At 47.9% G+C, this 14576-nt stretch overlaps 1 protein-coding gene across 1 annotated transcript in view; it reads right to left on the bottom strand.

The window, feature by feature from the left end:
• Window positions 1–3906: 3906 nt before the first annotated feature.
• The window catches only part of CHAT (choline O-acetyltransferase), an 18268-nt gene continuing 7598 nt past the window's right edge, over window positions 3907–14576 (bottom strand). Inside the window, 6 exon segments of the mRNA XM_070753897.1 lie at window positions 3907–4216; window positions 6657–6794; window positions 9539–9570; window positions 9573–9600; window positions 11375–11516; window positions 12556–12678. Of these exon segments, the coding sequence (XP_070609998.1) occupies window positions 3998–4216; window positions 6657–6794; window positions 9539–9570; window positions 9573–9600; window positions 11375–11516; window positions 12556–12678 (682 nt within the window). The 3' untranslated portion in view covers window positions 3907–3997.

A 14576-nucleotide genomic window follows, 5' to 3' on the forward strand; every position in this document is an offset into this window, starting at 1 on the left:
TTGCCATCAACAATAAATTCTGATTGTGTACAAAGTGCTACGAACTGGGAACGGCTGGGAACACACAACTGGTGCCAACCTCAGAGGCTGTGGAATCTACGCACATTCGGACTTGGCATGGACCAATACTAGGCTATAAAAATAAAACATGGCTAAACTCTTGACTTTGGAGTAGCACACAGTATAAAAAGCTGGGATATATTGTCACCTTCTTACTACATTGCACCTCTATCGGGTCCACCTGAACTCGGCTCTCCTAGCCGACCTACCTCAATCCACAGGGCCATAAGAGGATCGAAGACAACGTCCTTCCTTCGTCTAGAGACCACCGTCTTCTCTTTCTATGGCCCAGGGGCCACAGATCCCCCCCCGTGTGCTCAGCTGCCCAAAACGTCACTTTTCTACTTTTGCATTGTATCAAACCGGGTGGGGGGGAATTGAGTCGCCATGGCTGCAGTTGACCCGTCTACTTTGGTTCAGCATAAAAAAATAGCTTTGGGATGCAAGAGCTGGACTGTAACGCAGGGGGGGTGGGGGTGGGTGGGACACCTGCCATAAAAATTCTCCACTGGGAGGAAGAAAACAAAAATAAGAAAATGTACAGGTGCCAGTAAAGTGCTTGGTTTATGTGTGCATTCAATATATAGATATATATCTATATAGCATAAATATGTAAACGTTTTTATAAACGAAAAAAATGGCAGCTGTGAAAACTGAGAAGAGTAAAATCCACAGGCTGCTTTGATGCCTCCACCTCCCAAGACACCCAACGTGGGCTCTCTGCGGGTGGCCCCATCAAAACCCCCTCAGTATTTTATCCTTCTGCAAGGATCCTTGGGCAAAGCTGGTGGGCACCCCAACGGGACAGAGGTTCACTGGGCTTAAAGACCGAGTTGGGTGGGTGGGATTTTGCTGATGGGGAGCCAGACTGGCTTTCGGTGCTGCTGCTGTTCTGTCCGTGTTGTGTCACCACCAACCTGCCAGGGATGGAGAATTTGGCCACTAGCTTCCTTTGGAAACCAAGCCTTCAACTGCAAAGGTCCATGTTGTCCCTGGTTGGAGCCTGCAGTCCAGACAAAGTAAGGGAAGAAGACCCCGTTCCTTAGAAACCAAGGGATCTGACCCTTTAATAAATCCAATATTTTTGACCCCATCCTCTCCAACAAACCTTTAGGGCACACAGCCTGCAAGTCCACCACCAACACCCCCCCCCCTTTTACATTTCCTATTAAATTTGCATAGAGAGCCATGATATGTATATACGTTTCTAAGTTTCAAAGTAAAATTGCATTCTCTCTTGTTCGACTCACTTTAACTGACATGGACATTTCCCTCAAACTCAAGCAGCCACAACGCTGCACACGAGAGAAAAATAGGATTATCACATAATGGGAGAGTTGGATGGAAGGGTGCCCAGAACATAAATTGAATATAAGATTGGCTTAAGAATGCATTGACAAGCGTTTTGTCCAAGAAATGTTGCTTTTTTGCAGTATGCTGGACTGAAAAAGGATGCAAAGGCAATGCACTTGGTCAAATTTCTCAAAATAGCCCTGATTCTGACCACCTCAGTTTTAATCTGAAGGCCTGCTTGTTTCTGGAATCTGGGAGGACACGGAATTTATCTGCTGCTTCATTTATTTCTAGGCACTAGCTTGAGTTGCTGGGAGAGGTTCAAGCAAAGGCCTGACCTGATGCAGGGGCAATATTGAATGGCTTCACTGCATTGACCATTTCATGCAAGCCAGATAATAGACCCCCCCCCCAATTTCTCAGAAGATTTAGATTTATTTAGATTTATTGGATTTATATGCTGCCCCACTCCGTAGACTCGGAACTTCTACGGAAGAACTTCTAGACGGTGGGTGGGGGGTGGGGTTCTAATGGTGGAGAGAAGAATGGAGCGGCCATTCAGGGGGGAAACCCCCAAATGTATATGTAAACAGATGCAGCCAAGAAGAGCTACGACTTATGTTATTCTTTTTTCCAGATAGGATGGGTTTGCTTTGGACAGACCCTACTACAAATTTTGCTTCCACCTATGGCCACTCCATTTCGGACAGAGAAAGTGGATTTGGTTTAGACGGAGGCAACCAGAGGAAGGGTCTAAAAATAGCCCCACGAACAAGGATGGATGGATGGGTGGGTGGGTGGGTGGGTGGGTGGATGGATGAGCCCCTTCGGTCTTGAGAAGACTGAGCAGGGAAATGGAGGACGACTCAAAAGACCTGGCGAGGAGAGTCCAAGAGGGGCTCCCCAGACTGTAAGATTATGGGAGAAAAATTGCAGGAAGGCAGATGCTGGTTGAATGTTAGGGATAAATGACCCCAACGGGAACACAAGTTGACAGTGTTGAAGCAATAACCCAAGCAGGACATTGGATTCCTTTTGTGGGATATTTTCAAATGGAGGCTGTCGGTTGTAATTTGGGGAAGGGGGATGTGGGATAGGACATAGTCTAGAGTCAGAGGAAAGGGGGGTTCCTTCTCAGCGGCCAAAGAAGCAGCTGAGCTCAGAACGCCTGGTGGGCAGGAGATGCGCTTAAATGGTTCCTCCCTCTCAATTCACAGACTATATATCTGCTGCTATGCAGAGATTTGCTTTAATCTGGCAAGATTCTGTCTGTAAATGAACAACAATAATCTCCTCTCGACACAACTCTACACGCCCCCCTTGATTCTCTGGATTCTGCCTCTAGAAATAGGACTCTCTCATTCCACCATTCTGTGGCTGCCATTCCAAGACCTAGGTGTCAATTTGCAAAGCTTTCAAGTTGCCATAAGTGGGGTGTGTGTGGGGGCGTTGAGAACTGATGGAGCTGCTTTGCTGTCCCAACTGAAAAGACCTACCACGCCTGCCTTCCTCCAGAGAGTATCCCAGGTTACCGGAGTCAGCAGGAGGGGGGGGATTTTTACAGCCCACCAATGTGGTCCATTGGACAATGTGATTTATGACATGCCCAGGGAGAAGGGGGAGGATACAAAGTCATGGGGGTCTGTAAATTACATGACATCAGAGTTGACACCACTGGAGTAATTGGTGGAACGTTGCTCCTAATAAATGACTGTATTTCTTTGGAAGCTTGGCTTGTGGCTCATGAATTAATGAGGGTGTGTTTTGGAAACTTCACACTAGGAATTTGAAGAGTACTGAGTTGGGCAGTCTGCCTTACTAAAAGCCAGGGCATTCATGTAATTAATAATAATGTCATTATTTCAGTACAGTTGACACTGACAGACGGGTTTATCAGAAAGATGTCTCCCCTAGTGCTTGGTGGCGGTATTGGACTGCAGGTACAGACTGCGTGCAAAGGAGGCCTCCCACATCTGTTAGGCTCCGGTCCTGCCATTCTCCTGGACACATACAATCCGCCCACCTGCCCCACAGAATCCCCTTAGGCCGCCTCACAGGCCGTTCTGAAAGAGCCTGGCTCTTGGAATTGGGAATATTTCTAATTGATATTATTAGCACAATATAATTTCTTAGGTCCTGCTGTATTTTTTTTAAAATGGCTTTTGCATTGGCTTCATAACTGTGGCTCTTTGTATCCTGCATAGACTGAAGCGGTTTATATATTTCATAAATTAATTAATTACAGAGAGTTGGAACCCTCACGCATGGGATATATTGAACATCCACCGCAGCTATTTCTAAAATACTATGGCACGAACGGCTTATTTCACATGGAGATGAATTGCATGTAACTTCATTCTTTGCGTCAAACGTTATTCACCCATTTGCTCTGTGCAGCACTGAGATGTCAGCTTTCTCGATAATTTAAGCTCCTCTTGTGATAAATAGTGATAGGAACATTCGCTTAAAGAAAAATAAAATTCTCCTGCCTCCAATAAATAGCTGGCGTTCCCACAGAGACATCACTCTACATTAAGAGCATTTTGCGGAGAGGAGGAGGAGGAGGAGGAGGAGGAGGAGGAAGGCAAAGACCACGACACGTGCAGGGAATGAGGGTTTGGCAACTGGGGGACATCCGTCCAGCTTAGCCTGTCGAGGTCGAGTCGGATCCGCCGCAGAGCTCTTTCAGGTCCATTAGGCTTTCTCCGATGGCTGTGACCAATTGGGCGGAAGAGGTCTCTGGGCAGCTTTTGAAGCTGGAGACGCAGAAGAGGAGGTGCTGGGGCTGCGGATTGTAGCAAGCGCCGTAGCCTTCGGGGATCACCGGCCCGTAACAGCAGAAGAGCTCCATTGTGGTGGGGACCTAATTTTAAGAACAACAAAAGAGGGTTAAGCTACGGTGGCCGACTTAAGGCCTCCCGCCCACCACGGTGGAGCCATCAACCGTGAACTGGTTTTGGGATGGCGGTCTGGACAGTGAAGGTAGAAGGAGAAGGCCAAACCCGCTCAAGACCATCCTCTTCAATTCATTGAACATACTCTTAAATATCATTTGAGTTCCAAGGCAGAGTCCAGAGACGTGGTGCTTGGGTTGTGAAATTGATTATTATTCGGTATTGGGGCTCGAGCAGGGGTTGGAGTAGAAGACCTCCAAGAAGGCCTCCCTTCCAACTCTGTCATTCTACTGTTCTACGTGGTTCCACTCCACCGTTTGACTGCCACATCTGGGGATGATTTCAGGAACTTCTCAGGACATGTTTTCGGTTTGGGAAGCAAGCGCTACGAGAGTGCCGTCTCCTGGATATCCTAATCCACTTTGAATGATGATGAGGATTGGGTGGGTGGACAACTGAGCTGCCCATGCTTGTCCTTCTAATTGGATCATTTTATTATGTACCTTCTGCAGTCGGCAGCCTTGCCAATTTAATCCAAAGGTAATCTGATTTTGGAGCCGTTCGGGGGGAGGGGACCCATTCGTCTTAGTCCTTGGCTTGTCAGTTCTCTGCTAATAGGAAAGGCAGCCCCCCCCCCCGTGGTCTTTCCCCTCGTGGTCTTCAATGCAGTGAGAGTCCCTTGGGGAGTTGGGCTCGTTCACGTCTCAGAGATGGAGGCCGCCTCAAAGAGGCCCCAGAGGCAGTGAGTCCATCGTGCAGGAGGAGGCGGAGGCTTGTTACGGCCCTGTTTTGCGTTTCCTCATTGTGGCGGAATGCAGAGCTGCCTTTCAAAGCCAAACGCTGCAGGTGGAGAAACCCTCGTGCTGCTCCGCCCGCCTTTGTTGTGTGCAGGCTTTCGAAAGTGGCCTTTAGCGCTTAATGGCACAGGGCAGGCCATTAGTCCCGCTAACAGAGTTATGGAAGGAGCAGATAAATTTGCTGCATGCCAGCCAAAGGCCATCAAGCCATTCCAGTCTCTCCCCCCCCCCCGTCCTTTAAAAATAAAAAATCCACGGATGGTTTCTTGGAGAATTTATGTCAGGATGGCGCGATGACACACACTCACAGCTGGAAGAGAAAAAAAAATCCCCAGACAGCCTGATGAGATTGAACGGCCGATGGGGCTCCGGCCCTGGCCTCTGCATTAGAAGCTGGCCAGTGTTTGAGGGGCAATTCCCCCCCCCCCCGACCTTCTTCTGTATCTCATGCGGAACTCAACGGCTGTGGACATGGTTTGGTGGGTGGAGGCTGTTTGTGTGTGTGTGTGTGTGTGTGTGTGTGTGCAGGGGGATGTGTGATTGCACTCGGAGGGTGAGCAGCTCAAGGACCCCACAGAGGAAACGGTCTCGGCTGGAGGAGCGAAGGGGGAGAGGAGAGTTCGGGTCTGCACACTCCACAGGTCTCTGCAAACACGCGCAGGGAGCACGGCCCAACGTCCGGAGCCAGCCGGGTGAGCGGAGGCCGAAAGACACCAGCCGTCCCTCTTGGGGTCAGTTTCCCTAAAGGAGCCCCTGACCTGGAGCCTCGCCTGGGCTCTGGGGGTGGGGTGGGCTGCTTGGAGCCCCTCCCTACCATAAATATTTTTTTTAAAAAAATTGAGAGAAAAAGATTCTTCAATGCATCATTGAGTTATTATATTTTTTATTAAATTACTTGTATCCCGCAGCCTCTATTCTTTTTTACAAACAACTCAAAGTGGCAAACAGACATGACACAGCCTCCTCCTCCTCCTCCTCCTCCTCCTCTTTCCTCCACTCCACCAATGGACCTGGGCTGGATTTCAGCCCTAAGGCCAAACTAGAACTCCTCACCGCCTGGGGGCTGCCCAAAGTCACCCGCCCGGCTTCCGTGGCTAAGGCAGGATCCGAACTCACCCTGTTTCTAGCCCCTTGGTCCACACTGACCTTCATATTAAGGATATTGAATCAATTCATTTTAATTCACTTTTGGTGAAATATATTATAAATTCTGTTCAGTTTGGTTCTTTTTTTCAGCTCCTCCCACTGTTCTGCCTGCTTGGCATATTGCTTAAGTATTAAGAACCTTTGGCAGAATAATATTTTATATTTCTGGTTCTATTTTGCTTGAACTTCTCTCAATCAGCTTTGATCCATCTTTTGGGGAAGAGAACCTTGATTCACTTAAACTAGAGTTTATCCTTGGTTTAATTTGACCCTTACCCGTGTCTGTTGCCATCGGCTATTCATTTGCCCTGTCCAGAAGTGGAAAGTCCTAACATTTTAAAGAGTTGTTGAGCATCAGAAAGTCTTTACCGGCTTCATCTCAAGTTGTCACTGATTCATAAGGACTGTCACGGTGAGAATAATGGAGGTTCCTTCCCCTGATTAATGCCAGGAAAATTTCACTCACCTGGCTGGTGGAGAGAACAAATCGATTGCTTGCCAAATACGTTTCATCAGTAAAGATGTCTGGCAGTCCTTCCAGGTTCTCTCGGGCCATCTCTCGCAGCCCCAGTAAGTGGTTGTCGATCGCCATGCCTGTAATGGCCTGGGCCCCAAAGAGGAGAAAGGAGACACAATCCATCATTGCCACGGGGTGCCAGCCCAGCCGTCTCTACTCTGGAATTCAACACAGAATCCTTTCCATTTTAGGGAAACGGAACAAGAGAGAGTGGGAAGAGGGGTCTTCTAGTCAGCTCAGACAGGAGACCCTCTACCCTTTCAGATGCAAAGGGCTGCCCGAGTCCTTCTTGAAAGCTCCCATGGATGGAGCCCCCACAACTTCTGGAGGCAAGTCGTTCCACCGGTGGACTGAAAGGCTGCTATGGTGTCAGCCCAGCCCTCCTTTTCATTGAATGTCCACTTTGTGCCACCCATTCTTCCCACGTTTTAGCCCCCAAATCTCTTTGTGCCTCTTTGTGTTCACCCAGCGGACCCTGTGGCAGTGCCCCCCTTGAGGGTCCGCCCCACTTCTTTAGAAATGGAAAGTCAAGAAGGGCATAGACACTGCTGAATCGAGTGGGATATGTTAGTGCATGGTACTCACCTGTTTGGGGTTGCCATGTATTAAACTGCCAATGGTAGCTTATAACTGTAAAGTTGTAATATGTCTTTAAGAGCTTTGACTGGTTTGGCCACAAGAGGGCGCCAGTACCTTTCCCTATGGGGGAGTTTACTTTGAGATATTCGTAGCTGTGTGTGGTTTGTTATCTTTTGCTACTTTGTGTTGTATATATGTAAATAATACTTTGTTAATAATACTGTGTCTTTTCCTGGCTGGATCACACAGCTACACCTCTGCAATAACTCTGCTGTGTGTCGCACAAGGCTTCACCAAGACAGACGAACAGGATAAAGTCAAGAGGGGAGGAAGTGACCTTGGCAGAGAGGAACAGGATGGTGGATTTGGCAAAAGAGGGTGAAGCTTTTTTAAAAAAAGTCCCAAACAATGAAATAACGTTCAGAAATGGTTCAGGCACAATCAGAATTGCAAAATTTTGTTATGAGAAACAATGTCAACAAAACAGAATGCCAATCATCCTGGAGATTTGATTTCCTGGTCTGCTCTGCCTAATGAGTCCGAAAGAGCCAGTCAAACACCTGATTGGTTCACCTGCGCTGTATCCTAGATTTGATACCGTTCTTATTTTAGCCTTTATCTTAATGCTTTATGCAAATTTGTATGATTAATCTTGTTGTCTCTCCCTCCTAGGATTTTGATAATTTTTATCACAAAAGTAAAATGTGCTTCCTAAATTTATAGAATGATAAACATTAAACTACTTTCATTAATGTTTACAATAGTGTGTCTATAAACTTTGCAGTGCCTTGTGAATTGTATATTGACTTAAGACAATTTTTCCCAGTCTGCAAAAGGGAAGATGACAATGAAAGATATGTGGAGATAATGTGGTATTTAAAAGATTTAAAATTTTCCTCCAGAATTTAAACAAAGAAAGAAAGAAAGAAAGAAAGAAAGAAAGAAAGACGTTCTCACTGCTGCAACTGAACCTTCGTTCCTGAAAGCTTTGCTTAAACCAACGAGGAAAGGCCTCTGCCTGCCTCTTGAGGAAAGTAAGGGGGCAATGTTGGCCTTTCCGACGTCAGAGCGAGAGTGCGAGAAGGGGGTCGCCATGGTTCCCCCCCCCCATGGCAAGAAATGGGCTGGAGGATCAATGAAAAATATTTTCCTATCTAGTGTGATTGATAAGGCTATAAACACTGGCGAGCTTCCAAAGTAGATTGATGTCCCATCTGAAGAGAAAGAGACAGTTGTGTCCTAACACAATAAAGGAGATGCCAACACATTATTCACAAGTGTGTGTGTGTGTGGGGGGGGGAGTTTAATTATTTTTGCTAAGGGTACAAAGTTTAATTTATCACAATCATTTGCTAAGCAAAGAATAATTAAACTATCTAGGCTACATCTGGAAGAATTGCTTCTGGAACAAAGATTGTGAAGGAAACTTTGGAAGGGCCTTGATGGACGGGGCTCCAGATCCCACTGGTGCCGCGTACATTCGGGAAACCTGTTGAAGTGCAGAATATACTTGCCAGAGACGCTGCTAACTGTCATGGGATGATGGTCTCGGGCACAGGAAAGTGCAGCCTCTCCATTACAGAACAACACAACCCTTGTGAGAAGGACAGAATCAAGATCGCACAAAGTGTTACTAGGCCTTGGCAAGACCACGTTTGGAATATGAGTCCCAAGGGGTTGGGCGGCATGGAAGCCAAAGATAGATAGATAGATGAATAATAATGAATAATAAATGAATAAGTAAATGTTGTATCTAGTTTTGGTCATCACGATATAAAAACGTTCGAGAGTCTGGAAAGAGTGCAGTGGGGGGAGGGAGCAAAGATAATTAGCCCATGAAGAGCAGGTGGCGTCTTGGTCTCAAAATGACTTCGAGACACAGAAATTTTGGAAGTGGAAATTTGAATCTTTTTAAACCTGACGACCATATTAAGATTTTAAATAAGGCTTCCTGATCTTGGATGCACAAGTCTCAATGACCACTAGATGGCAGCACTGAAATGTATCTTTGCTACCCTCTAGTGGCTGCAGAGTTGAGTAGTAAGCAAGGGTTTGCACATCATCCTATATACGTAGCTTTCTTGAAATATTAGAGCACAACAAATTTTATACCAGACATAAAGTTGAAAATAAACAAAAATATTCTATTTCAGCCTCTGATTTCTGGAAATGTTATTTCATAGACATCACCATCACTAGGATAACTTTTTTAAAGCAATTAACTATTTTTTTTTCATATAGTAGATGCTTACCAAAACAGTGTAATTGGTCTGAGCGGTTATGCATCCTTAAACAGCTGCATTTTTTCAGAATTCTGTAGAGAAAACAGAACACAGAGATTTTCCTAATGTATATATATATATATATATATATCCACCTGGGCAATCCCACTACTTTTAATTCAGCGCTTAATTCCTTTAGTGCAGCTACATTAGAAACACTGCCCTGGGAGTACAACTGACCCTAGACTAGAAGGCAAATTGAACAACATTTGCCCTTTTATTTCAAACGTTGCAATACTTTGGTTAAAACATCGAACCAAAATCAGTTTGAAAATGCAGAGTTAAGGTTCAGTCTTCAAAAGAATAATAGAGAAAAAGCCCAGAGTGTTGAGTTAGTTGTACAGAAGCTGATGAGCTGACAGAGGTGGCTAAAATTGACAATTTGGTTCAAAGAAAGGAATATTTAGGTTTCTACCTGGAAACCACTTCTCGACTTGAGGTGGAAAAACCCCGAACTCTGATTTTGGGTTTTACCTATTAGATCTCTCATTTGTAGAAATGGCTGGTTTATATTGTTATGGATGAGTAGAAAGTTGAGGCTTTATTGTACTGCAAGAGAGAGAGAGAGAAAGAGAGAGAGAGAGAGAGAAAGAGAGAAAGAGAGAAAGAGAGAAAGAGAGAGAGAGAGAGAAAGAGAGAGAGAGAGAAAGAGAGAGAGAGAGAGAGAAAAGAGAGAGAGAGAGAAAAAGAGAGAGAGAGAGAAAGAGAGAGAGAGAGAGAGAAAGAGAGAGGGAGAGAAAAAGAGAGGGAAGAGAGAGGGGGAGAGAGAGAGATATGGAAGTAATTTCCCCCCCCTTTCCCCCTTCTCCTCTGCCTCCTGTGATTTGCCCTGGTATTTGGTTCTGTCAAAATACTGGGACGCCCAGGAGTTCCATGTCAATTTCCATGCACAGTAGATGTCGATTTCTCCTTGTGTCGTGGAGGCATGGAGAAAGGACATGCACAAAGTTGCAGGAGTCCAGAGCCTGGCTGTTCTGTGGCTGCCTGTGGCTGCCTTCCCCGACACGGTGCTCCCCAAGTCGGGTGGGTTACAACTCTCAGCATGAAGATCACAGCTTCAATCTCACCAAAGGCTGCACAACGAACACAGTTTTGATACTAACAAAGGGGTCATTCTCTGCTTCAGGGGCTGAAGAATTGGCCAAAGAGCAGCTCACCCCATGTGGGACTTGCAGGCCTGTGAGGACCCAGCGACAGAGAGAGAGAGAGAGACACGGGCGCTTGGAAGAGCTCTTTCCTCATTGGCTCATTTGAAGCACCGACTGAGAGCCAAGAGTAACCAGTGTCCAATTCTACCGATTCTGCAAGTGCTTCACGTTTAGCCCATAAGGTGAGTCGTTGCAGCGTCATGGAGCTTACTAAATGGCTATAGCTTAGCATAGGATTATTTTTAACTCACCCCCACTGGACATCTACCAAGGATTGCTCGCCACTATTCATTGTAACTGCTATTCCTTCTCTTTCGTGCTCTCCCTGCCTATACCTTTGTCATTTCTGGGACAAGCAAAGAAGGAAAGCAGCCCCCAACCCAGGGGTAGGCAAAGTTGGCTCTTCTGTGACTTCAACTCCCAGAATTCCTGAGCCAATCATGCTAGCTCAGGAATTCTGGGAGTTGAAGTCCACAGGTCATAACAGGAGAGCCATCTTGCCCCAACCTATCCACCCCCAAACCGTTTATAGAGCAAGAGGACTGATTGTCGCTAACAGTAGAAGGTTCGACTCCTTCGCTTTCTTGGCTACTTGACCAGAGGAGAGACGAGAATAGAAACGGGATGGAGCCGACACTTAAGCCAAAGAGTCCGAGACCTGGAGAGCTGCTTTCTTGTCTACCATTCCTTTTGCAAACGTCAACACTTCAGGAGTGGCCGAGCGGATGTTGTCGACTCTCCCGCATTCATAGCGACGAAGAGAAGCACTTTCGTAGGTGGGGACCAGCCTCCCGTTCAGCCTGGAGAGGAGCAACAACAACAGAACCCGGATCGGATCATCCCCCTTAGTAGAGAAGCTCTAAACAACGGCACCACCCTGGTCCAGGAGGGTGTGTATATATATCACTGTTGCGTTTTGCGTCTGTCTGCCTGTCTGTCCATCTGTCTGTTTGTTAGGCTTCTGTGCCCCCCTCTCAAGCGACCCGGGCCCTGGGTTTAGGGCTTCATTTTCAGCTATGGGAAGACTCTAATGGCCACCTGGGATTGTGGTTGTTCCAGATTATTTTGTGATTCAAAGGGGGCCGAAACCTTGGAGGAGCGTAAAGACTTATTCTACAGAATGTAGTTTAATTGATTTGGATTTGGGTGTCTGTTCATCTCCACAAGTGACTCCGGGTGGCACGTGAACTTACAATTAATTAAAAACAAATTCTCATCAGAGATGAAAAAAATTAAGAACCCAACATCTAAGGAAATGTCTTGTGACCTCCAGACAAACTACCTGGTTCAGCGATTGCGAAGGGTTTTCCCCTTGGGTGCCAAAAGCACGTGTGCATGTTATATTGTGCGCACACCCATCATTCAATGGCCCCCAAAGACCACGCCCCCTGCACATGTACACACACACCCGTCCGTGCATGCCACATGACCCCTCCCCCCATGTCCTGCTTTGGGCCTAGCCGGACTCCCTGGAAACAGCCCATTTCCAGCCTGGACTTTTGACCCCAAAATGGACAGTGGCGCTCCACTGAGTCCTATGCTTCTTTGTCACTCATTGTTTCCTCATCTTCTTTGTCAATAAACGCAACCACCTCCTCTGAGCCCCCCCTACGGACCCCCATTCTAAGGTCCATGTTCTCCCTGGGGTCCAGACGGCTCTGTGGTTCCAGGCTCTCCGCTCCGTGCCCCTCCCAGCTGCTCACTCCTGGCTAGCGGGCAGCTTTGCCCAGACCGTTGGCCTTAGGGAGGCCCTGGAGGAAGCGGCCGGCGGAGGGAAAGAGGCGGCAGGGAATTTGGCCGGACTGACCCCCGTGCGGTCGGCGTGTTTCCTTCACGTACCGGTAGAAGGCCAGCTGGAGGGCTACTTGGATGTAGGCGTCTGGGCTCAACTTCTGCTTTTTGATAAATTCTTTCCCATAGTTTTCAAACTTATAAACAACAAAATCCAGATTCTTCACCAGTCTAGAACGAAGAAAGAAGGGGAATAAAAGTGAGACCTTCACACCATCTCTATTCAAAAATAAAAATCCCTTCCCCAAAGCACGGGCAGCAGCTTCGTGTCCATGCAAAACTTGACCTTCAGGCCTTAAACGGAGTTTCCAGCCACCCGATGGATTATGCTGAGGGCAGTTGGAGAAGCCCTTGCGTTTCCTCCCAGCGCAGTTGGAGAAGCCCTTGCGTTTCCTCCCAGCCCTGGAACCGGCCGGTCAGGGGGAACAGCTTCACAACCGGAAGCACAAGGGCCTATGCAAAGCGCCAAGGCCTGGATTCAAATGGGCTGCACAGGTATTCAAATTATTCCCTTTCCCCCAGTGGGCAGAGATCTCTGTCTGTCTGTCTGTCTGTCTGTCTGTCTGTCTGTCTGTCTGTCTGTCTGTCTGTCTGTCTGTCTGTCTGTCTGTCTGTCTGTCTCTCTCTCTCTGGAGCCCCGGACTGACCCATCAGATCCCCCTAGAGAAGGTCCTTGTGCACCCGCAAAGGGTAGCAGTTTGCCTGGAATGCAAAGACTGCCCTCCCCCCCGGTTCATCCCCCCCCCCCCGTCTTGTATGGAGCGATTATTAATACAAGAATAATTCAATAATGCACTGCCCTGGTGGAGGATGGGGCTGAATCCTGCAGGGGCCGAGACTGGTCTCCCTTGCATGGAGGCTTCTCCCGACAGTGGTAGGCTTGAGAGGGCTTCCCAAGGGACACTTGGCTCCCTCCCCAAGGGTGGGCACGGCCCTGGCACCCAATATCCTTCTTTGTCCTTTCTGCACGGGGTGGGGATGGGGGTCTTTCCAAGGGCTCGTAATCAGAAGCCAGAACAGGGATCGTAAAATAAGCAAACGGAAAAGGAAGACACAACTGAACTCTCTGAGAGCAGAAAAGAGTTTTTTCCTTTTCAGTCCTTTTAGTGCAAAGCCAGAGAGGACAGATGCTTTCAAAGGGGAAGCTACCGATGAGGCCATGAGGCCCCTGTCTCCAGGAAGTGAATTTTCTGATGTTGCCACCAAAAAATCTTCTCCTAGTGCCATTTGCTAGAGCACATGGGCTAATACAGAGCTACGGAATATAGAATCAACTACAGATAAAAAGAAAAGGAAGGAAGGAAGGAAAGAAAGGAAGAAAGAAAGGAAGGAAGGAAGGAAGGAAGGAAGGAAGGAGGAAAGAGGCCAGTGGCGGGTTTAAATTTTTTAAACAATGGGTGCTCTGCCCTAATGACAGACTGGGTGGGTGGGGATGTGTGGTCATGTGACTGGGTTCGTGTGGCCAACTCGACATCACTCACCGGTCCCGCCCCCCCTCAGCCACCCCTGGCCACTGGAGGGCGCCGTGTTGGGGACAGACAGAGAGCCCCGGAGGCTTGCACTCAGAGGAGGTTGAGAAGCCGGCTTGTTAGGGAGGGTCAAGCGGCTCCAATACAGCAGCTCTTCACCTGGCAACTATTTGCAGTGCAGCAAAGGCTCTGACTGACAGCCAGGCCTTTGACTGCCAGACGGCCTAGCCAATCGGCAGCCGCTATTTTCCCTCCAGAAGGGAGGACCTGAGTGAAACCTTCGTGCTTCAGTCTGAGAATGGAGCCGCAGCTGTTTTGGCTCAGGGGGCTACACTCTGCCCCCCCCACAACCCTTTTGGCCATGTCCTGGACGCCCTCCGCTCCCTCTCCAGGGCCAAGCCCTCCAGGTGTTGTGAGGCAGGCAGGGTGCTGAGGCAGAGGGGAGGAAGGAGGCCTCGGAGCCGCTTCCAACTGTGGGAGAGGAGACCCCCCCTTGCCCCTTCCATCCAGCAGGGGGGAGCTGCAACCCGTGGGGTAGGGGACTGCGCACTGGGAGTGGCTGCCAGATTGCGCCAGTTGCATTCAACAGTCGCTCTATAA

This window comes from Erythrolamprus reginae, chromosome 5 (assembly GCF_031021105.1).
Source record: "Erythrolamprus reginae isolate rEryReg1 chromosome 5, rEryReg1.hap1, whole genome shotgun sequence".
Classification (NCBI taxonomy): Eukaryota; Metazoa; Chordata; class Lepidosauria; order Squamata; family Dipsadidae; genus Erythrolamprus; species Erythrolamprus reginae.